Source organism: Lepus europaeus, chromosome 10, assembly GCF_033115175.1.
Source record: "Lepus europaeus isolate LE1 chromosome 10, mLepTim1.pri, whole genome shotgun sequence".
In the NCBI taxonomy this organism is placed as follows: domain Eukaryota; kingdom Metazoa; phylum Chordata; class Mammalia; order Lagomorpha; family Leporidae; genus Lepus; species Lepus europaeus.
Window position 1 is genome coordinate 105,576,332 of NC_084836.1, and position 23,318 is coordinate 105,599,649.

The window sequence follows — 23,318 nt, forward strand, 5'->3', positions numbered from 1 at the left end:
TTGCTGTTGTTTCTTTGTGTTTTTTAAGATTGTATTCCTGTTCTGAAGTTTTGCTCGGGAGGCACTGGGGGGTTTTCTATAAGGACCCAGAGTTATTATCTAGTGAAGTCTGGCTGGCTGCCTTTGTAAACTGCAATAAAGATGACCCCAGTTTGGGCACCTGTAGTTGTCAAATCCTTCATACCCTCAGTGAATGGTGTCTTTGTATGCAAAAATACCACAGAAGTTCTGTTTATTTATCGATTTTCATCTTTGTATCAGTTTGTGCTGTTCAGTTGGCACATTCCATTTTAACAGTGTCCTTAATGATTCACATCTACCTTTAGGTGTAAACTGTGGGTGTAGCCCTCAATTATTTGATTCATTTTCTTTTGACTAGGGTGGTGGAGAAAATAATCTGAAGAGTCATAGTCGCACTAATAGTGGTGTTAGTTCAGCAAGTGGAGGAAGCACGGAGCCTACCACCCCTGATAGTGAGAGACCTGCTCAGGCTCTCCTAAGGGATTATGGTAAGCCTTGTCTGTTTTTGTGAAATTCAGTGTTGCACAGAATATGTTTTGTACTCAGGTTTACAAACAAAAAAAATTTGGAACAAAATTTCAGTTTTTTTTTTCTTTATATTAAGTATAATTGAATGTTAGTCCAAAAAGGTTAAAAAAATTTTTTTAAAGTTATATAATTTTGAACAGTTAGATTTGTGATAGTTCGTTGGATTTCATAGATGATTGTAATGAGTGGTCAGGAAATATTTTTTGTTTCTGTACCAGATGCAGGTGATACAGAATGAAATATGATGTGGACTTTGCCTCAGAGTTCACAGTCTAATGGCAGAGATGTCTATAAATTAATTACTGTAGGTGGTTAAGATGGTCAAGGTATATGCATTAGATGGGAACTCAGATAAGAGTCTGCCTTCAGGTTAAAACCTGTGTACCTACTACATCTTAAATTCTTCAGTCACAAATTTTAAGCAGAAGTAAAGAAACATATTTATTTTCTGCCCCGCCAAATCAAACATTTGTCAGCAAAACATAATTTTCAACAATGTCTCTTACCTTAAGCATTGATTAAATGAGTTCTGTGAGTTTGTGAGTACCTTCATGGTTTTATACACAAATACTAACAATGTGTTGAATATATGAGTATTTATCCAACTAAATCGGAGTGAGTTTAATTTCTTAATCATTCAGATAGTTCATGAACCATATTCATGAGTTCTTGAGGCATGCCCCTATGGCTTAAGTTTGCAATAAGTGTTACTAAGAAAATTAGATACATCAAGTCATTATTTGGGTACTTGAGACATTTAAATATTGCATTTATAAACAAGTTATTAAAACTGCTGTTTTATTCATTGTATATATAGATTTAGGCATACCATAGGCTGAATTTTTTATTTTTCATGCTTTCTAAAAATACTTTAAATAAAATTTTGCATTATTGCATGTATTCTAATATAAATGTTTGAAGTGATTATTGTTTGTTTCAGCATTTTGAACTTGTGTTAGTGAGCTCTGCTTGTAATGTCAAAAATTTTTTTATTGAGAAATCCAGATTTGTGTTAGTGTTGCATGAATGTCTCTCTTTAATGATCATTCCTTTTTCTGTTGTCACTGCCCTCTTTCTGATAGGATCGACAGGTATAATGTCCCTAAAGCTTCCTTTATAAATTCAATTTAATTTGTCCTAATTTAATTTTTCCTAACTTATTAAATGTAGTAATCATTTTTAAATATAGATTGGAGGTCAAATAAAAACAGTGCCTGGTTATTTGATGTTTTAGAAATATTAAAGTAGTGTTGAAAAGTTAAATGTGAAAATATGTCTGAAAAGGCATTGCATGTGACTTTTGATGGTTTAAACCCTGCAAGTAATTACAACAGATGCTTTAGAATAATTCCCAGCATCTGAGGAGGCTGTTAAATTTTAATTCTTTTGTCTATAAAATTCAAAGGAAATAATTAATAACTTTTTAATCATTTTTGAAAATGTAATTCTCTATGAGTTCTTAATTTAGAAATTTTAAGATTTACATTGTTTTAAGAATGATAGTGAAACTGCCCATCCCAGTTCTCTATATGAAAGTATGTGGGCCAGGAGCTAGAAGGTGTCCTAATCCAGCGTGTGTGCCCTGTGCACTGTTCAGTCCGGCTTGGTGCTCAGGCCAGTGGGGCGGGGAGCAGAGCACTGTGTGGGTGCCCATCATGCTCACTGTGGCTGCTGTGGTCTGTGCCTGGTGGAATGCTGTGCTTCTTGTTACTAATGCTTAGTTGTTTTCCCTCCCTGTGGGATGTGGCATTGGGGTTATATCCTAGCTCTTAATACAGATTCCGCTGCTGGACTCCTGATTCGCAGCATTCATCTCGTCACCCAAAGACTCAACTCTCAGTGGCGGCAAGACATGAGCATATCACTAGCAGCTCTCGAACTCCTCTCCGGCCTGGCAAAGGTAAGTTACATAGTCCTTTTACTTTAAGCCAGCAGCCTTGAGCTAGGGCTCTTTTCTCTGTGTCCCCTTACTCCTTGATAAGGGTATTGCAGGGGCAGTCATAGTTTATATCCAAAGTGTGCAAAATTGAGCCCACAAGTGAAATTTCAGAAAATGAACTTCTTTAAAATAGTATAAATGATATTTTTGCTATTAGATCATAGAAAACATTTTAATATTTGTTAGTTTATTTGCACATAATAACTGACACCTATTGATTTGGTAAAAATGATTACCTTTAAATATGCCATTTGGAATTATATATTATTCTGCCACCTTCCATTGTCAGAGATAAGTGTATATTGGCTGTACTTTCCATTTCTCTTATGAGAGTTATTTCAGTTTTGTGGGACCTTAGAATTGGTGGCCTTTTGGGCTTCTCTAAGTGTTTCCCCTTTTTTCGATGAAAATTCACATAACATGAAATTAACTGTTTTAAAGTGAGCAATTTAGTGACGACTAGTACTTTGGTTTTTGTTTTTTAAGATTTATTTATTTACTTGAAAGAGTTACACAGAGAGAGAAGGAGAGGCAGAGAGAGAGAGGTCTTCTATCCACTGGTTCACTCCGCAATTGGCCGCAATGCTTGGAGCTGCACCAATCCGAAGCCAGGAGCCAGGAGCTTCTTCCAGGTCTCCCACACTGGTGCAGGGGCCTACGGACTTGAGCCATCTTCTGTTTTCCCAGGCCATAGCAAAGAGCTGGATCAGAAGTATAGCAGCCGGGTCTCGAACTGGCACCAATATGGGATGCCGACACTGCAGGCGGCGGCTTTACCCGCTACACCACAGCACTGGCCCCCACAAAGGGAAACTTTGTACTTACTAAACAGTTGCTTCTTCGTCCTCCTTCCTCTATCCCTGACAACCACCAATCTGCTTTTTGTCTCTATGGATCTATGTCCTATTCTAGACATTCCATATAAATGGAATCATATACTATGCGATCTTTTGTGCTTGGCTTCCTTCATTTAACGTGGTTTTCAAGTTTCATGTTATAGAATATATCCTAATTTTGTTTACTTTTGTTTTTGAATAATATCCCAGTGTGTGTTTGTGTGTATACTACAATTTTTTTATCCATTCATCAATTGATAGACATTTGGGCTTTCCATCTTTAGGCTATTTATACTGTTGCTATGAACATGCATGTACATGTATTGGTTTGAATGCTAGTTTTCAGTTCTTTGGGCCGTATACCTAGAAGTGGAATTGCTGGATCATATGGCAATCTTTTTTTAAAACACAAACAAACAAACCCAATTTATTTATTTTAAAGGTAGAGTGACAGAGGAGTAGTGACAGAGAGATGGAGATCCCCAGTTGTCCACAACAGCCACGGTGATCCAGAAACCAGGAGCCAAGAAGTCCATCCAGGTCTCATGTAGCTGGCAAGGGACCCAAGTACTTGTCTTCTTAGTTGCATTTGCGATATCGAAAGTGAAGTGACTGACTAGGACTTGAACTGACATTCCAGCATGAGATGTGGGCATCCCAAGTGGCAGCTTAACCCACTGCACCATGATGCCTGCCCCATGGTAATTTTTTTTTTTTTTCCAATTTTATTTATTTGAGAGAGTTACAGACAGTGAGATGGAGAGACAGACAAAAGGTCCTCCATCTGCTAGTGCACTCCCCAAATGCCCATAACGGCTGGAGCTGTGCCTATTCGAAGCCAGGAGCCAGGAGATTCTTCCAGGTCTCCCATGTGAGTGCAGGGGCCCAAGGATTTGGGCCATTTTCCACTGCTTTCCCAGGCTATAGCAGAGAGCTGGATTGGAAGAGGAGGAGCTGAGACTTGAACTGGCGCCCATGTGGGATGCTGGCACTGCAGGCAGAGGGTTAACCTAGTGCACCATAGTGCTGACCCCAGTAATCTTTATGTTTAATCTTTGAGGAGTGCTAAACTGTCTTCCACAGCTGAGTCATTTTACATTCCCACCATCAATGTGTGAGGGTTCCAGTTTCTCTGCATCCTCAGTAACAGCAGCAAAATGTTCAGTTACAAAGCCCTCAAGACAGCCCAATTATAAAGCAGTTAAAAGATTGGAATACACTATACCAAAGGAGCTTTACAGATAGTAAATAAGCACATGAAAAAATGCTCTATCCTTATTTGTTAGGAAATGCAATTATGACCACAATGAAATGGCACATATCTATTAGAATGACTAAAATGAAAATGACCATACCAAATGCTGGTGAGGTTATAGAGAAGCTGCTGATGGGAATGTTAAATGTAACTACCATTTTGGAAACAACTTGGCAGTTCCTTAAAATGTTAAAGATACACTCTTACCAATCATATGACCCAGTTATTCCATTCTTAGGAGATTAGAGAGCATGTATCCATGCAAGAACTTGTACATAAATGTTCATACCAGTTTTATTTGTAATATCCAAATGTTCATCAACAGGTGACTGGTTAAACAAATTGTGATATATCTTGAAGTGGAATACTACTCAGCAATAAAAAGGAGCAGATAACTGACATACATGCACAAGTAGATGAATCTGAAGATAACTGTTTTGAATGAAGATGCTCAAAAAATCATACATGTGTGTATGATTTCATTTTTATAAACTTTAGAAAATGCAAACTAGTCTGAGATAAGCAGTTTAGGGAGGGCAAGAAAAAGGAGACAGAGAAGACAGAAATGCCTGAGGAGATTTTGGAGTTGATAAACAGTGTTCACTCTTGATTGTGGTGATAGTTTGTTTACAGGTGGATACTTATGCCAAAAGTGATCAAATTGTACACTTTACATATGTGCAGTTTACTGTAAGGCAATTATACCTTCAGCAGTCATACAGAGCACAGAGCATTGCTGTGAGACTGGGTTAGGGACTTAAAACCATGGGCATGCTCCATTGATGCTCCATTGCCAGCTGTTTTTGCAGTCTCTGGCAGTGACAGATATGTACATTCAATGGGTTTGGGTTTTAGGGCAGGAAAAACAATGCTAAACTGAAATACTGTTTTAGGATTTGAAAGAAATGCCACTATTTTTGTACAGTATTATAGTACATCTGAAATACTCTGTTTCTGTATATACGTAATATTTAAAAAGCAAGGCTTCCTGTGATGTATGACATTCTCAAATAGATCAAGCCTTGGTGCAGATGCCTTGAAATGGGTTCAGTGGTTCCTGGCTAACTGTTTTTCTTGCCCAAATGAATATACCCAGGTGAAAGTGGTGGTTGACTCAGGAGACCGGAAGCGAGCCATCAGTTCTGTGTGCAGCTACATTGTATACCAGTGTAGTCGACCAGCTCCTCTTCACTCCCGGGACCTGCACTCCATGATAGTGGCAGCTTTTCAGTGTCTTTGTGTCTGGTTGACAGAGCACCCTGATATGCTTGATGAAAAAGTGAGTTTAATTTTAAGGCATTATATAGAAATAAAAAGGCATATTGGGAAAATGCCTTTTAAAGGAAAATATTCAAATTTAAATACTATATTATATTGCACCCTTTAAACCAAATATGCCTGTTAGACTTCAGTAGAATACTTGTCCTTGTGAGCACAACTTAAACACTCCTTATCATGCTTATATTTGGTTGCAAACTAACCCATAGAGAAGTCCTTTTGAGAGAAGTTCCTTTCAAAGACAACCCTGAATCTAACATGTCCTAAACTGTTCCATATTTAACTGAGTTACTGATACAGGTTTTTCACAGTTTATAAGTCATGGTAATTTTTACACAAATTGTGAGTGATAAGATTGAATTAAATTTAATTCTTTGAACACTCAAATTTCATTATTCTAAAGAGAAATTGGGGGAAGGGGCTATAAAGTTCATTATATTGTGAAATTCATTTATGTTTAGAGGAATTTAGAAGCTGGAGTCCTACCCCCAAAACACTACCACTGTTAATATTTTGATGGATTCCTTGTCATCTCATTGAGAAGGGTATGCTACAAAAATTGATTTGTCTTTTGTGCTTCTAGGACTGCCTGAAGGAAGTTCTAGAGATTGTGGAATTGGGTATCTCAGGAAGTAAGTCCAAGAACAGTGAGCAAGAGGTCAAGTACAAAGGAGATAAAGAGCCAAACCCCGCCTCTATGAGGGTAAAGGATGCTGCTGAAGCCACCTTGACATGGTATGAAAGTGGCTGCACCAGGTTGTGTCTAGCCATCCATACTATTTTATCTCCTCCCAGATTGTTCAGTATTAAGTTAATAGCCTCTTTGATGATAAATTTTCTCCAGAAATAAAATGGAAATACTCTGTTTTTTGTTTTTGTTTTAGACAAAAAGAAACCAGAAACTTGGAGCTGAGAGTCTGGGTCCTTGTTTTTCTGTACTAGTTGTTATACCGTGTTAGAGCTGGAAAAGATCTTGGATAGACTTACTCTACCCCCTTACTTTGATAGCCAAGTCCAGAGATGGCCATCTTACCATCTGTCTGTGATGACAACTCAGGGGTCTGTGTTCTCTACCACACTAATTTATATTGCATTTTGTTAGTTCAAGATTTATGAACTCCATCATAAGAGCTCATAGTAGAATTATAAAGATAAATCAGATTCAGCCATAACCACCACCATCTTGTTCAGTAGGGCACATAAAATTTGTATACAAATAGCTATAGATTAGATGGAAAATTAACTACTACAAGAGCAGAAGCACAAATAAAATGCAGGGGAGTTGAAAGGAAGAAATGAGCACTTCTAGATAAGAAATTAAGCTACCGTTTCTAGGGAAGCAGACGTTGGATGAGTCTGAGAGGATAGTTAACAGTTGAGCTATAAGCCATGTTACAGGGTGGCTGAGAAGGCATGAAGTTTCAAATGTTCTGGTAGTAAAGAGTAGCAGAGGACATTGAGAGAGTTGATGTTTGGTTGGAAAGGAAGGAGAGAGGAAGAGAAAGGAAGTTTAGGCACATTTATGGATGGAAGGAAACAGTTAAGTGGAGAAGATTACATGGAATCACAGACAGATGGAAAGATGAAGCTTGGAAAAAGGCAAGTGTGGATGAAGACCCAGAAAAATGTAAAAGCAAGGAGGAGGAATGTGAAGTCTGGGTTAGCTTATCTGGTCTTAGTAAAGTGGCAGACAAGAGCACTTGAAGATTTGTGTGTTTCATCAGCCCTTACCAGGATCCCAGCACTTAAACAGGCTGCTGTTTACTTGAGGTTTGCACAGTGAAGCTGGACTTATTTCCATTCCTTGTGGCTTTAGGTCTTAAGTAAATTTTTAGAAGGATGTTTGCTTTAGTTTAGTCCTCATTATGCTAATGTTGGGTTTTAAAAAGTGATTTTGTGAGGTTTTGGTTACAAGCTAGAAAAGCAGAAAAATGGGAGTCTAGCTGCTGAACTATATGCTAATACAGATGATGATGAGTACTAGAAGTAAGAAAAGCTGAGAGAGAAGACCCTTTGGGGCTGAGCAACCTTAAAAGTGATAGGTCTAGGACTTGATGTGTGCCTTGAAGAGTGTGAAGGATATGGAGAAAAGGGGGAAGGACATTTCTCACTGGGAACTCTTCATTATTCAGAAATAAGTTTGGTCCATCCTAACCTGAAGGAGGTGTTGCTATGACAGTATGATTGGAGTGAGGATTGGCTATGTGGTCAGGATGAATAGAGAACCCTGGATGCTTCTTCCAAACTAACCAGTAGTTATGTTTCTTCTCAGCTATCTTGTATCTGTTGGCAACTCCACATATGGTGCCTCCAGCTTCCAGTCTTTTTTTTTAAGATTTATTTATTTATTTGAAAGAGTAACACAGAGAGAGGAGAGGCAGAGAAAGAGAGGTCTTCCATCTGCTGGTTCACTCCCCAGTTGGCCACAATGGCCGGAGATGCGCTGATCTGAAGCCAAGAGCCAGGAGCTTCTTCCGGGTCTCCCATGCGGATGCAAGGGCAAGGACCTAGGCTATCTTCTGCTGCTTTCTCAGGCCTTAGCAGAGATCTGAATTGGAAGTGGAGCAGCCAGGACTCGAACTGAGCCCATATGGGATGCTGGCACTGCAGGCAGTGGCTTTACCCGCTACACCACAGTGCTGGCCCCCAGCTTCCAGTCTTAAAGGGTACCCTGAAGAGTAATGTCAGCATCACCACTGTTTAGGCAAGCACAGAACTTCGGGTTTTTCTCTATTTCATCTCTCTATCATTCCTCATATGAAGCCAGTCACTGAGTCTAATAGACTTCTTTTTTGTAAAGTTTTTCCTTCGTCCCTTCTCATCTTGGACAGCATCCAAGTCCAGGCCATTTTCACTTCTTGCCAGATTTTCCAGTTTTCAGTCTCTTAACCCTCCTTGTTCATCTTGAATTCTGTTGTTAAACTCGTCATCTTTAAGCACAGTTTTTACCCCGTTGTCTGAGTGATTGAAAGGCTTGAGTAGATCTCTGTTTTCTGCTGTGTTTGACCAACTGATCTTTCCCACCCCTGCTCACCAGCACATTTCTTTTGCCAGGTGGGGCCTGGCAGGCCGCTTGTGGCTATGAACCAGCATGCTATACCTGCCTGTGCTCCTGCCCTGGGTTTCAGGCCTCTTTGCTCCTCTGGGCCACGTCTTCCAGTATTTACTATTCAGTCAGATCTGGCTGTCTTCATGAGACCTTCTTTGGTTATTCTGCTTCTGAAGGATGACTCTTTTCTGCACCTCTGCACTCACTCTCTGATTCCACTACATATCTTGGAATTTTATCCTGCCATGATTATATTTAACACTTACTAGCATTGTCTCTCCAACCTAAATTCCTATCTTAGACAACCCTCACAGTGCTGAGAACATAGTAGACAATTATAGAAGTAGATTAGCTGGTTGGGTTTTTTACCCTTTGTGTACTAATACAAATTCTCAGTTAGGACTCTTGGAAATCATTTCAACAAGCCATATGCTTAAGGGACCTTTAAGAGATATTTACCAAGTATTTTGGGTCTAATTTGAGGATACTATAATTCCCCAAGATTGCCTATTTCAGTTTTGGGGGCTTTTTTTTTTAAGATTTATTTATGGAGCCAGCGCTGTGCCATAGCAAGTAAAGCTGCCTCCTGCAGTGCCATCATACCATATGGGCGCTGGTTCAAGTCCCTGCTGCTCTACTTCCGATCCAGCTCAAGATGACCCAAGTCCTTGGGCCCCTGCACCTGTGTGGGAGACCTGGAAGAAGCTCCTGGTTCCTGGCTCCTGGCTTCAGATTGGCGCAGCTCCAGCTGTTGCAGTCATCTGGGGAGTAAACCAGTGGATAGAAGACCTCTCTCCCTCTCTGCCTTTCTGTAACTCTGCCTTTCAAATAAATAAATACATTTTTTTTTCTTTTAAAAAAAGATCTATTTATTTGAGACAGAGATCTTTCATTTGCTGGTTCACTCCCTAGTTTCCTGTAACAGCCAGGACTGAGCCAGGCCAAAACCAGGAACCAGGAACTCCTACATGGGTGGTAGGAGCCCATGTACTTGTGCATTGACTTCCCAGGTACATAGCAGGAAGCTGGATCAGAAGCACAGTAGCTGGGGCTTAAACTAGCACTCCCATATGGGATGACTTAAACTGCTGTGCCACAATGCTGGCCACCTATTTATTTAATTTTACTTTTTAAAGTATTTTTTTAGTTCAGAGGTTTTGTGTGTGTGTGTCTGTGTATCTGTATTTTATATTTACTATGTCATGAAGTCATAGAGAATGGATTCTAGCAACTCAGGCTCTTTTCTATGGGTTCTGACAAAGATGGCTTCTCTCTGGAGCAGGCTAGTACTTCAGTTGAACCCAGGTCCCTTTTTCTTTGGCTTCCATCTTTTTCTAATCATTTTCCTTAACTTGTTTCAGGAAGCTGTCTTAGCTCTTAGAGTGCTTAATGTGTTCAAAATGCACATTAATCTTAGCAAGAATCTTGCCCTCAATTTGTTTACAACAATGCTACCAGATATTGTAGATTCTTCAGTTTGGCCATGGCGGCATTTATGGGACATTCCTTTTTGAAGGATACCCATTCCCTTGATGTCTACAATATCACCTTTATTGTAGATGTGCATGTATGTGGCCAAAGGAATAACTCCATGTTTCCTAAAAGGCCTGGAGAACATGGACTGGGGATCTCTCCTCTTTCCCTTTTTGTTCATCATCTTGGTGAATTATTGGAAGAATTTGCTTCTGGCCAAAAGGAAAGCTTTTTTTCCTCTTTAAATTTTATTCATTTATTTGAGAGACAGAGGTAGGAGGACAGATAGTCTCACTTGCTGGTTCACTTCTCTAATGCTTGTAACAGCCGGAGCTAGGCTGACACCAAAGCTGGGAGTCAGTAACACCATCTAGTTCTCCCACATCAGTAGCAGAAACACAATTACTTGTGTTGCCATTACTACTATCTCCCAGTGTCTGCATTAGCAGGAAGCTAGAATCAGGAGCAGGAGCCAGAGCCTGATCGATCCTAGGTACTCCAGTGTGGTATGCTAACATCTTAACCTCTAGGCTAACACCCATTCCCCTATTTCTTTTCTTTCTTTCTTTTTTTTTTTTTTTTTATTCATTTATTGGAAAGGTCTCCAGTGTTACAGAGGCAGAGCTCTTCCATCTGCTGATTCTCTCCTCAAATGGCTGCAATGGCTAGAGCTGGGCTGATCTGAAGCCAGAAGCCAGGAGCCAAGAGCTTCTTCTGGGTCTCCCACACGGGTGCAGGGGTTCAAGACTTGAGCCATATTCTACTGCTTTCCCAGACCATAACAGAGAGTTAGATCAGAAGTGGAACAGCCAGGACTTGAACTGGCTCCCATATGGAATGCCAGCACTACAGGTGGCAGCTTCTACCCATTACGTCACAGCACCAGTCCCCATCATTTCATTTTAATTGTAAAATCTCTCCCACTTTAACCTGTTCTGTTGTTTCTAATTCAGGATTTTGAAAGTAAAGTCCTTTTTTCTAGGCAGTGGTATCTAAAGACAGTTTGGGGCTGGTGCTGTGGCATAGTGGGTAAAGCTGCCCACAGCAGTGCCAGCATCCTATATGGCACCGATTCTAGTCCTAGCTGCTCCACTTCTGATCCAGCTCTCTACTATGGCCTGGGAAAGCAGTAGAAGATGGCCCAAGTCCTTGGACGCCTGCAGCTGCGTGGGAGACCCGGAAGGAGGCTCCTGGCTTCAGATTGGCACAGCTCCGTCTGTTGCAGCCAGTTGGGGAGTAAACCAGTGGATGAAAGACCTCTCTCTCTCTCTCTCTCTCTCTTTCTCTTTCTCTCTCTCTCTCTGCCTTTTCTTCTCTCTGTGTGTAACTGACTTTTGAATAAATAAGTAAATATTATAAAAAGAAATAAAGACAATGTTCATGTTCTGATTTGTTTCTGCTGGTACCTTCAGATACTTCTCATTTAGTAAGGATTATCATCCTGATAATTCTCAACTGGCATAAATTTGACTGTGTATCTCTTACAAGTGGTTTACAATGTACAGTATTCTAAATGTGGCCCGATGACTTTTAAACTCTGTTGAATGTGATACTTCATTAAAATATTCTTGGATACTATGTTGGGTTTTTGAGATCCTGATGATTTACATTGTCAGCTAAAATCTTTTCAGTATGTTTCACATGTTTACTTTTCTTCTTTCTTATCCTGCACCTATTTGTTTGGGAGTGTTTGAGTGTAATGCACATTTAAACCTGAAATGTCTTTATGTAAGATTTACTTCCTTATTTTTAGTCTTTGAAGATTCATTTGGATCCCAATTCATATTCTGATACATTATCTCTGCAGCTCAATTTGCAGTCAACTACAAATTTAATTAGCCTGTCTTGTGTCTTCTAATCAAAGCCATTAATAAGAATATTGAATAGAAATAGAATCACAGAGCACATCACCAGAGAATTTCCTTCAGGTTCATTTGGATTTGGAAATCTTACCTACCAGCCTATCATGATGTATGTTAAATACTTCTAATTCAGAGAGATTCATCTGCATTTCCAGTCTAGTCCCTATCAAAAAGCAAAAGTGTGGTTAGGCTGATATGATTTGACCTTTGTGACTTCTTTCTCTTACCAGCAACATATCTGATAGCATCTTAGAATCTGGCATGGAACATGACAAGCCCACTTGGTCCATGTGCTTTGTCACATCTGTCTCTGTCCCATTTTAGAATACCAGAGTCACATTCTCTTATTACTGATCTGGTAGTTTATTTCTAATATTTTTCATAAGTCGTGAGAGACTGAAACTCATCATCAAATTCTCTTGGTACTTGAAATTCTAGTACCATAGGAAATTCTCCTTCCATAAGGAGAAAAAAAATGAAAGGAAAATATCTATTGAGCAATGTTGCCTCCCATCATTAGAGATCTTTGGCACAAACCTTAGAATGAAAAAGAAAGGGAGAAGCCACTCAAGCTAAGTAAAGTGATCTGATAAAAGTATTATTGTGGAATATTTCTAAATGAACTGCATATGAAGGATCAAATGATAATAGAACCATAAAATTAAAATATTTATATTTTAATTACAAGATGTTTTCTCTTCAGCCTCAACATTATAAAATGAGAATAATAATGATAACTATCTGATAGTATTGTAGTGAAACTGCATGAAGTAATGTGTGTCAGATACTTAGTAAGTGGCACATAGTAAGTGCTATTTCAGTGTTTAGTTCATTTTGTGGCACTGTAATACCACAGACTGGGTAATTTATAAACAGAATATATTTATTTATTTATTTAGCTCTGGAGGCTAAAAGTCCAAAATCAAAGGACTGTATCTGGCAATGGAATGAGAGAAAGAAGGCAACTAAACTCATCCTTTTGTCAGGACTCCACTCCCATGATATTCAGCCTACTTCTGGGAAATACTATCAATCCTTTTATGAGGACAGAGCCCTCATGACCTCATCACCTCCTAAAGGCTCCACTCTTTTTCTTTTAAAATTTATTTATTTTTTATCTATTTGAAAGAGCTACAGTGAGAGGAGGAGAGACAAAGATCTTCCATCTGTTGGTTCACTCCCCAAATGGCTGCAACAGCTGGGGTTGGGCCAGGTCGAAACGAGGAACCTGGAGCTTCTTCCAGGTCTACCACATGGTGCATGGGCCCAAGCACCTATGCCATCTACCACTGCCCTCCCAGGTGCATTAGCAGAGAGCTGGATTGGAAGTGGAGCAGCCAGGTCTTGAACCGGCGTCCATGTGGGATGCCGGCATCACAGACGGAGGTTCAACCTGCTACAGCAAAGCACCAGCCCCAAGGCCTTGCTCTTTTTTTTTTTTTTTTTTTTTTTAAAGATGTATTTACTTCATTTGAAAGGCAGAGTTACAGAAAGGCTGAGGCAGAGAGAGAGAGAGAGAGAGGTCTTTCATCCACTGGTTCACTCCCCAAATGGCTGCAACGGCTGGAGCTATGCCAATCTGAAGCTAGGAGCTTCTTCCAGGTCTTCCACACTGGTGCAGGGACCCAAGGATTTGGGCCATTTTCTGTTGCTTTCCCAGGCCGTAGTGGATTGGAAGTGGAACAGCCAGGACTTGAACTGGGATGCCAACACTGCAGACGGTGGCTTTACCCACTATGCCACAGTGCTGGCCAGGGCCCTACTCATTTATTTATTTATTTATTTATTTATGACAGGCAGAGTGGACAGTGAGAGAGGGAGACAGAGAGAAAGGTCTTCCTTTTTCCGTTGGTTCACCCTCCAAAGGCCGCTGTGGCTGGTGCACCACGCTGATCCGAAGCCAGGAGCCAGGTGCTTCTCCTGGTCTCCCATGCGGGTGCAGGGCCCAAGCACTTGGGCCATCCTCCACTGCACTCCCGGGCCACAGCAGAGAGCTGGACTGGAAGAGGAGCAACCGAAAAGAATCCGGAGCCCCCAACCGGGACTAGAACCTGGGATGCCGGCACCGCAGGCGGAGGATTAGCCTAGTGAGCCGCAGCGCCGGCCAAGGGCCCTACTCTTAACACTGCTACATCAGGGATTGAGTTTCTAGTACATGAACTTTAGGGTTCATGTAGAGGGGGACACATTCAAGCCATGTCTTTGTACAAAAATCTTTATGAGATAAATGTTTCTGATGTCCAGGTTTGACAAGTTGAATTTCACTTGGTGAAACATTTATTTCATATATATTTTATAATTGCTACAATTCTGTACGATCTAACTATTAGTACTTCAAGTTCCTTATCTATTAAATGAGGATAATGGTTATACAGTGAGAAGGCAGCAGCCTCTGGTTTCAGGTCTCAGCAATCACCTTTCTTTTCTTTTTCTTTTAAATCAAGTAGTTTTTTTTTTTTTTTTTAAGCTTTATTTATTTATTTATTTGAAAGTCAGATTTACAGAGGAGAGATCTTCCACCTGTTGGTTCATTCCTCAGATGGCTGCAATGGCCAGGGCTGAGCCAGGCCGAAACCAGGTGCCAGGAGCTTCTTCCAGATCTCCCACATGAGTGGCAGCAGCCCAAGGAATTGGGCCATCTTCTGCTTTCAAGGCCTTTAGCAGGGAGCTGGATTGGAAGTAGAGCAACCTGGACAGGAACGGAGCCCATATGGGATCCGGTGTTGAAGGTGGCCGCTTTACCCTGTGCAGCATGATGCTGACCCCAGTCACCTTTTTCTTCTAATCCTGAGTTTCCTTGTCTGAAAAATGAAGTATGGATTTGCATGCCCTTTTCCAAGTCTGGAATGCTTTACCTAGCATAATCTTGAAATCTGAGGCACACTGGCAAACTTTTGAATATTCATGAGGAGCTTCATGGTTTAGAAACGTGGTTAGTTATGTTCTTTAGGTAGTAAACTCAGAAATTTGCTAGCAAACTCAGAGAAATTTACTCGCAAGAAGCTTGTCAGAAAGTACTTTTGGTGTTATTCCTGATGGGAGAGTGAGGAACTAAACTGTGATGTGGTCGCAGCAATGTGTTCTGGAGCTGGCTTGACTCTTCAGAGCTCTCCTAAGCTCGAGTGAGGTCCCTGGGACTTTATGCCCCCGCATCAACCATTTGTTGGATCTGTGCTGGCATCTTTCTTGATGAGGTGGTTCTCACTGGCCAAGGACAAATCCTGGAGAGAGAGACTCAGCCGAAAGCCGGGGCCACCTTATCCCTTCATCTGGGTGAACAGGCTTTTCAGTCTTGAAGGGCAGAGTCTGGACAGCTCCGTGCCATTCACAACAGGGAGTAAACCTGACCTGTGAAGAGGAAGCATGCTTTGATCAGTTAAAGTGCAGAAGAGTGGAAGTATGCATTGATGAATGAGGTAAACTTCAGGTTCTGCTTTAGAAATTAACTGTTATCTTTTCCATTCTCTATAGTATTATGCAGTTGCTTGGCGCTTTTCCTTCACCCAGTGGTCCTGCCTCTCCTTGTAGTCTGGTGAATGAGACCACTCTGATTAAATACTCCAGGCTGCCAACCATAAACAAGCACAGTTTCCGGTACTTTGTCTTGGATAACAGTGTCATCCTGGCAATGCTGGAGCAACCTCTTGGAAATGAGCAGAGTAAGTTTTAGTAACGTGAGCCTTCTCCTGCTAAATCAGTGTGTTCGACATTGGTATTAAGTTGTTTCCAGGATCAGGGGAGGAAATACTCTGAATTCTAAGTAATTATAAATTGGACAATTATCGTGGGATAATAGCATTTGAAAAATAATCAGAAAATAAAATTACATATTAAGTGTACTCTGTATCTTTACATATGTTTGAAATATCATAAAGTGGCTTTTTAGTTTCATGAAAAGTTGTTTTAGTGGTATATTTTGTGTTTGTATAAAAATCATTGTCTTTCTTTTTTTAAAAGAAAGGTTCATTTATTTTATTTGAAAGGCATAGTTACAGAGAGGCAGAGAGAAAGAGAGAGAGATCTTCCATCCACTGGTTCATTCCCCAAATGGCTGCAATGGCCAGAGCTGAGCAGATCTGAAGCCAGGAGCCAAGAACTTCTTCCAGGTCTCCCATGCAGGTGCAGGGGCCCAAGGACTTGGGTCATCTTTCACTGCTTTCCCAGGCCATAGCAGAGAGCTGGATCAGAATTGGAGCAGCCAGGACTCAAACCGGCACCCACATGGGATGCCAGCATTGCAGGCGGTGGCCACAGAGCCGGCTCCTGTCCTTTGTTCTTCTTTTTGACCTTTGGATCTTGTCCCTCCTTCCCCTGCCCCCACCTCAAATTGTTCTGTTTCATTTGCACAGGCTAGAAATTTGAGGGCATTTTTGCCTGCTCCTCCTGTTACCCTCTCGTATTAATTTCCAGGTTTCCACCTTTCCGGTGACTCCTGAAGCTCCTTTCCTTTGTAGTCCGCCCAGTACCTCCAAGTACAGGTTCTGGGGTATTGCAGTTGCTTCATTTCCCTCCTGCCTTGCCAATTCCAAAGTTAGGTTTAACCCTTCCCTATGGTATTTGCTGCCACTGTAGTGTTCATTCTCAAACACAGAACTGCCCTACTGAAAACCCTTCAGTGATTTTTCTATTGACACAGCATTTACTATTTTCCTTCCTTTCCTCCCCCAGTTATCAATCTCAATGTATGTCATTACCACTGCAACCCAAATTACTCCGAGCACATTTTCTGATGATAATTAGCACCAGATAGTGTATTAAGACAGCATGTTCTCACAGAGGACCATGTTGCTGGAAAGGAAGGTTATAGAATCTGGGCATTAAGGGACCCAGGAAACCACCTGACATACAATTCCCTTATTTTCATTTGAAGAAATTGAGACTCAGAGAGGGTGTGTGACTTTTCTAGGGTAACCTGAAAAGAATATGGTCTGGCCAGGACCGGAACCCAGATTTTCTAAACCTCGTACCGTTCCTTTCAGTTATTGTCCTACAGTGTTAGAACTTGCTCAGTGATTAAAGACTTGCCTTCTTTCCTTTGCAATGGTGAACAGGGCTTAAGAGCCTCCTAAATCCATGGAATGAAAGACATTGCCCTATGGTTGAGGATAAATGAATATATTATAAATTTCCATAATGCTGTGGTGAGGTACAGCGACCTTAATATGAAATAGATTGAGGCTTTTTGTCATTTCCCCACTCCAGAAGTGCTGGTCTCCCCTTTTCTGCAGGTTCCTCTTTACCCCAGACTTAGGGCTTTCTTAGCCTTCTCTGGCCTATGCCTGTCATTCATGATTCCTTCAGCCTGCTACTCCCAAGCCACCTGCTGAGGAGTCTACAAAATTTCAGTGTCTCCTCTGGGCTTCCCGGCCTTTTTCAACTTCTTTAAGACTCTTCTACTCTAATTTCAATCATTTCATTGCATAGGAAGTCTACCAAAATAGAAGCAGTTGGAACTTTATAGATTTATAGGGTTATTTTGATAGTTTAATGATAATAATTAATAACAGAAGAAATGAGAGGGAGGAGAGAGAGAAGTTTGAACAAGTTTTACTCTCATACCTGAGACAAAAGAATACAAAAAAAGAAGCATTGGGGTCACTATAAAAGTTCATCCTGAATTTAGGTGCTTCCTACCATTGGGAGATAGCCATCCCCAGATGGCTACACATGTCCCTGGGAGGTATTGATAATGTGAATTGGGGAACATTATGTGTTTTTAAATGTGTGTTTTCAAAGTAAATTGTTAGCACACCAAAATTCGTGGTTTTTCATTTAAAGTAGAAATTGACATTCATCTTTTAAAATAAATTTGTCCCAAACAAGAGGGATTGATATAAATAAAGATAAGAATACTTATGGTACATGTGTATGGCAGAAAGAACAGCGGTGGCAAGTTAAGGATCACAGTGTGGAAGACACTGTGCAAGGGTTTTGGCTATGAGAAGATTTGCAATTGAGAATAGTCTCATTTTAAATGGTTATTATCCGAAACAAAAACTTTTATGCCTTTTCTTTTAGATGATTTTTTCCCTTCTGTCACTGTGCTGGTCCGGGGAATGTCTGGAAGACTTGCTTGGGCACAGCAGCTTTGCCTTTTACCAAGAGGAGCAAAAGCAAATCAGAAGGTACCCATCAGAACTTACAGGGAAGTGAGTAGGACTGGGTTGGAGGGGTGGGGCAAGAAATGTGATATGAAGGTTAAGTCACATTCCAACAGAAATCACAGATAAAGTATTTTTGATTTCTTGCCAGGTTCTGTCAATGAGTTTACATCCAAATCATTTTAGGAATCTAAAATTCCACATCTACTCAATTAACTCTTTACAGGCATCTTCAAAGCAGATGTGTTTTCAGAAAACATTCCAAGTGATTCTGACATCCTGACTTGAGAAGAAGGACTACCATTCTGAACAATGGCTCCAGTTTTAAATATAATAATAAAGGATACATACCATATATTAAAAAATTTGGCCAGGGGCCGGCGCCACGGCTCAATAGGCTAATCCTCCGCCTTGCGGCGCCAGCACACCGGGTTCTAGTCCCGGTTGGGGCACCAGATTCTGTCCCGGTTGCCCCTCTTCCAGGCCAGCTCTCTGCTGTGGCCTGGGAGTGCAGTGGAGGATGGCCCAAGTGCTTGGGCCCTGCACCCGCATGGGAGACCAGGAGAAGCACCTGGCTCCTGGCTTCGGATCAGCGAGATGCGCCGGCCGCAGCGGCCATTGGGGGCTGAACCAACGGCAAAAAGGAAGACCTTTCTCTCTGTCTCTCTCTCTCACTACCCACTCTGCCTGTCAAAAAAAATTTGGCCAGATCTTTGATGTATCAAAGGTTTCAAATTATTTAATATGACTTATTCCTGTGTAGTTGATAATATGCAGCAAAAAATTTTAATATGCCACATAACTTAAGTCTTTTGAGGAGCCATAGTTTATTTTCTGTATGACATTGGTAATTATGTGGATAATACTTGCTCCTGGAAGGAAGATGGAAAATTCAGATAATAAGAAAATTTCACACCTGTACTCATTCTCCAGAGGGAGCTAGCTATACTCCTAATGTTTTAGTAGATTTTCTTCCACTCTTTTTCTTTGTTTTCCACCCATAGTAACCCTTCAATAGAATGAGTAACTGTTGATTGCTGCTTTCACTTGTAATATTGTAAACTTTATAAAAATTAATTTTAAAATATAGCTTAATTAAATTTCACCAACCCTTAAGAGAAACTCACAGAATTAGAGCATATGCCTAAATTCATGTAACATACTAATGTTTCTATTAGTGGAGATGTGTTTATCGACCAGTGAGGACCACACGATTTTTCTTGGCTTTATGCAGACCTCATTTTGCCATAAGCTCTGTAAGCTACTAATTACCTTACAGAGTTAAAGACTTAAAGAAGGACAACAAGAAAGAAATTAAGGGACTGGCATTGTGCTGCAGTTGGTTAAGGTGCTGCCTGCAATGTGGGCATTCCACGTTGGAGCTGTCTGCTCTTCTTTCAATCCAGCTCCCTGCTAATGCACCTGAGAAAAGCAGGAGAAGAAGGCCCAAGTGCTTGAACCCCTGTGCCCACATTAGAGACCTGCCTGGAATTCCTGGCTCCTGGTTTCAGCCTGAACCAGTTCTAGCCATTATGGCCGTTTGGGGAGTGAACCAGCAGATAGAAGATCTTTCTTTTTCCCTTTGTCTCTCTGTGTCTGTCTCTATTGCTCTGCCTTTCAAAATAAGTAAATAAATCTCGAAAGAAAGAAAGAGAAACCATATTTACTGAGAGTTCACACTGTACCATATACATATTAAGACAGGAATTTTTAGCCCTGAATACCCAGATTTGACACCCATACTTTCTCAATTAAGCCATGTAAAGTTCTAATTGAACTCACTTTGTAGAGCTGCCCAACTGACCTGAACTTGTACTTCCTTGAGAATGAAAGAAACTTTGAGTCTCAAAGCTCTGAAATGCCTTATACAGTGACCTCCCACTGAATGTGGGAGATTCAGGCCTGAAGCAGTGGATGCCCACAGCTCATTTATCAGTCATAAAATCTGTAATGAGTTGATGAACACTTTTAATAAAACAAAATAGAACACACAGGTACACAGGCTACTCACCTTTCCCTGATTCTTAGATATTTTTGTGACAAGTTATCCTAAGAAAACACAGGCATCTAAGAGGCTAGGGAAATACATGTTACTACAGATGGGTATTGGACCATATGTAATCAATATAATGTTTCTTGTTTTATTTTAATAGCTTTTTGTGCCTGAGCCTCGCCCAGTTCCTAAAAATGATGTTGGTTTTAAGTATACTGTGAAACATCGACCATTTCCTGAAGAGGTGGACAAGATTCCTTTTGTGAAAGCAGATCTCAGCATTCCAGATTTGCATGAGATTGTCACTGAAGAAGTAAGATAACTTATTTTTAGCTGCTGTTAAGGGGGGTGAATATAAGAAATTTTTGGCCGGTGCCACGGCTCAATAGGCTAATCCTCCGCCTGCGGCGCCGGCACACCAGGTTCTAGTCCTGGTTGGGGCACCAGATTCTGTCCCGGTTGCCCCTCTTCCAGGCCAGCTCTCTGCTGTGGCCCGGGAGTGCAGTGGAGGATGGCCCAAGTGCTTGGGCCCTGCACCCGCATGGGAGACCAGAAGAAGCACCTGGCTCCTGGCCAGCGCGATGCGCTGGCTGCAGCACGCCGGCCACGGTGGCCATTGGAGGGTGAACTAAGGGCAAAAAGGAAGACCTTTCTCTCTCTCTGTCTCTCTCTCACTGTCCACTCTGCCTGTCAAAAGAAAGAAAGAAATTTTCAACAACTTCTGTGATCAAATCACTGCCTGAGGTGTTACAAGAGGTGATTCATAAACTGACTTGGCACTCTATTATCTAAGAGGTTACCATGTAATGAAACAGATAGTAGACACTCATTGAAAGGAACTGAATGCCTCCTAAAGAGAGATGTCACTGATTGCCAAGGCTGTTGTTGCCTGGTAATTCAGTAGTAAACTGACAGGATCAGACTCTAGTAGTGAAGGGATCCAGGTCAGAGGCTATTATGACAGTCCAAGCAGGAGAAAGGAATGATGATGTCACTGATAGTGGACTTTAGGATGTATGAAGTATTGTGAAGGTAGATCCAAGGGAAGGAAAGAGCTCAAGAATTTGACTTTTTGAGTTTCAGTGACAGAAGTAATGGGTGTCCTTGATAGAAATAGGGACATTAGGAATAAGGTTTGGAAAGATGAGAAACAGTTTTTTGATTAACTTAGTTTAAGTGGCTGGTCTATTAGGTCAAGGGGGAAGGATTTCGAGAACTCGAGCCAGAAGAGGACCAGGGCATGAGAGAATGTAAGGCAGAAATGGAGGAATGAAGGGCTGCACTACAAAGTGCTGGAGAGGTCAGGAAGAAGCAGCAAGCAAAGGCCCCTGGAGTTCTGGCAGGAAACTCACCTTTGAGAGTGTAAAGCAGTAAGTGGCTGGGGAGTGAATGATTAATGAGAAAAGGTAGGAAAAATAAATTACACTTAACAGTGAAGGGAAGGGAGTAAAATGGATACTAGGAAGTAGCTTAGTTAAAGAAAGGCAAGACTAGTTTTATTTATTTATTTATTTTTTACATTCAAGGATGAGAGGAATATGAAATGCTTACAGGCTGAAAGGAAACCAATGGAGAGAGGTTGCTAAGGGGTAGAGAAAATTATAGGTAATAGAGGCAAGTAGCATCAAGGGCCTAGGTGACTATCTAGAAAAGGGTTGCTTCTGGGGCCAGCATTGTGGCAAAGTGGCTTAAGCTGCCACCTGGAACACTGGCATTCCATGTGGGCACCCATTCACATCCTGGGTGCTTCACTTCCAATCCAGCTCCCTGCTAATGTACCTGGGAAAGCAGTGGAAGGTGGCCCAAGTGCTTGGGTTCCTGCCACCCATGTGGGAGACCCAGATGAAGCTCCTGGTTTTTGGCTTCAACCTGGTCCAGCCCTGGCCGTTGTGGCTTGAAGCAGCAGATGGAAGATCTCTTTCTCTCCTTTTCTCTCTCTCTCTAACTCTGCCTTTCAAATAAATAAATCTTTTTTAAGAAGAAAAGACAAGACAGGAGAGAAGGAGGGAGTGGGTGAACATTTGGAGGTGTTTAGAGTGGAAAGGGGGGAAATGTAATCTTGGTTCTTGACAGTGTAATGGGGTCTCAAAGATGGTTCTTAAAATTGACAGCTGTCAAAGCTGGGCAATAAGAGCACTGACGCTATGGCTAAACTCAGATGAAATGGCAGGTTTCCTGGGCAGCCCAACATACATGGGTTCTGGCTACCACAGAGCATCAGAGGCACCTGCCTGCCTGGGGTGACTCTGCTGTCACCGAGCTGTGTTTCATTGATTTATGTAGATTGATAGGCCTTTCTCCTTCCTCTCTAGCTCCCTTTCAATTTCAGCAGGGTGGAATTCTTATAGATGTAATTTATTTCTGAGTAACCTGGAGTATCTGCAGGAGAGATAATTTCTTCCAGACATTAAGGCTAGTGATTCTGGGAATAAGCATGAAGCCAGAAACACTGTTCTGTATTATAGATGATTTTCCTGTGGCCCCCTTCATTTCCTGATGTGTTTTTTGAAATGGATTGAATATTTTCCTGTTTTTTTTTTAAAAGAAAATTGCCAGTAGTCCATTTGAGGTTAGGTAGCATCATCTTTTGTGAAGTTATATAGCCCATTTTCTGACTTTCTTCAAAATTTCTTGGAATCTTGAAGCATAAATAAACAATTTCAATAGTGTGGGAATTGATGGAGTGGGAATTTGAAGGGTATAATTTTTTTAAAAGATTTATTTATTTATTTATTTATTTATTTATTTGAAAGAGTTACAGAGAGAGGTAGAAACAAAGAGAGAGAGGTCTTCCATCTGCTGGCTCACTCCCCAGATGGCCGCAACAGCCGGAGCTGTGTCAGTCAGCCAGGAGCTTCTTCCGGGTCTCCCACATGGGTGCAGGGGTCCAAGGACTTGAGCCATCTTCTACTGCAGGCCACAACAAAGAGCTAGATCAGAAGAGGAGAAACCACGACTAGAACCGGTGCCCATATGGGATGCT

General features: G+C 41.2%; 1 protein-coding gene across 5 annotated transcripts in view; it reads left to right on the top strand.

Moving 5' to 3' along the window:
* RALGAPB (Ral GTPase activating protein non-catalytic subunit beta) overlaps nt 1-23,318 on the top strand; it is a 106,712-nt gene that overhangs the window by 57,125 nt on the left and 26,269 nt on the right. For 2 of the 5 annotated variants that reach the window (XM_062204191.1, XM_062204192.1), the window contains exons 15-21: nt 380-509; nt 2,316-2,449; nt 5,676-5,858; nt 6,441-6,592; nt 15,713-15,900; nt 18,260-18,390; nt 20,496-20,648. In XM_062204191.1, coding sequence (XP_062060175.1) covers nt 380-509; nt 2,316-2,449; nt 5,676-5,858; nt 6,441-6,592; nt 15,713-15,900; nt 18,260-18,390; nt 20,496-20,648 — 1,071 coding nt within the window. The remainder of the gene's footprint in view (nt 1-379; nt 510-2,315; nt 2,450-5,675; nt 5,859-6,440; nt 6,593-15,712; nt 15,901-18,259; nt 18,391-20,495; nt 20,649-23,318) is intronic. The other 3 variants (XM_062204194.1, XM_062204193.1, XM_062204195.1) reach the window with 3 other exon arrangements.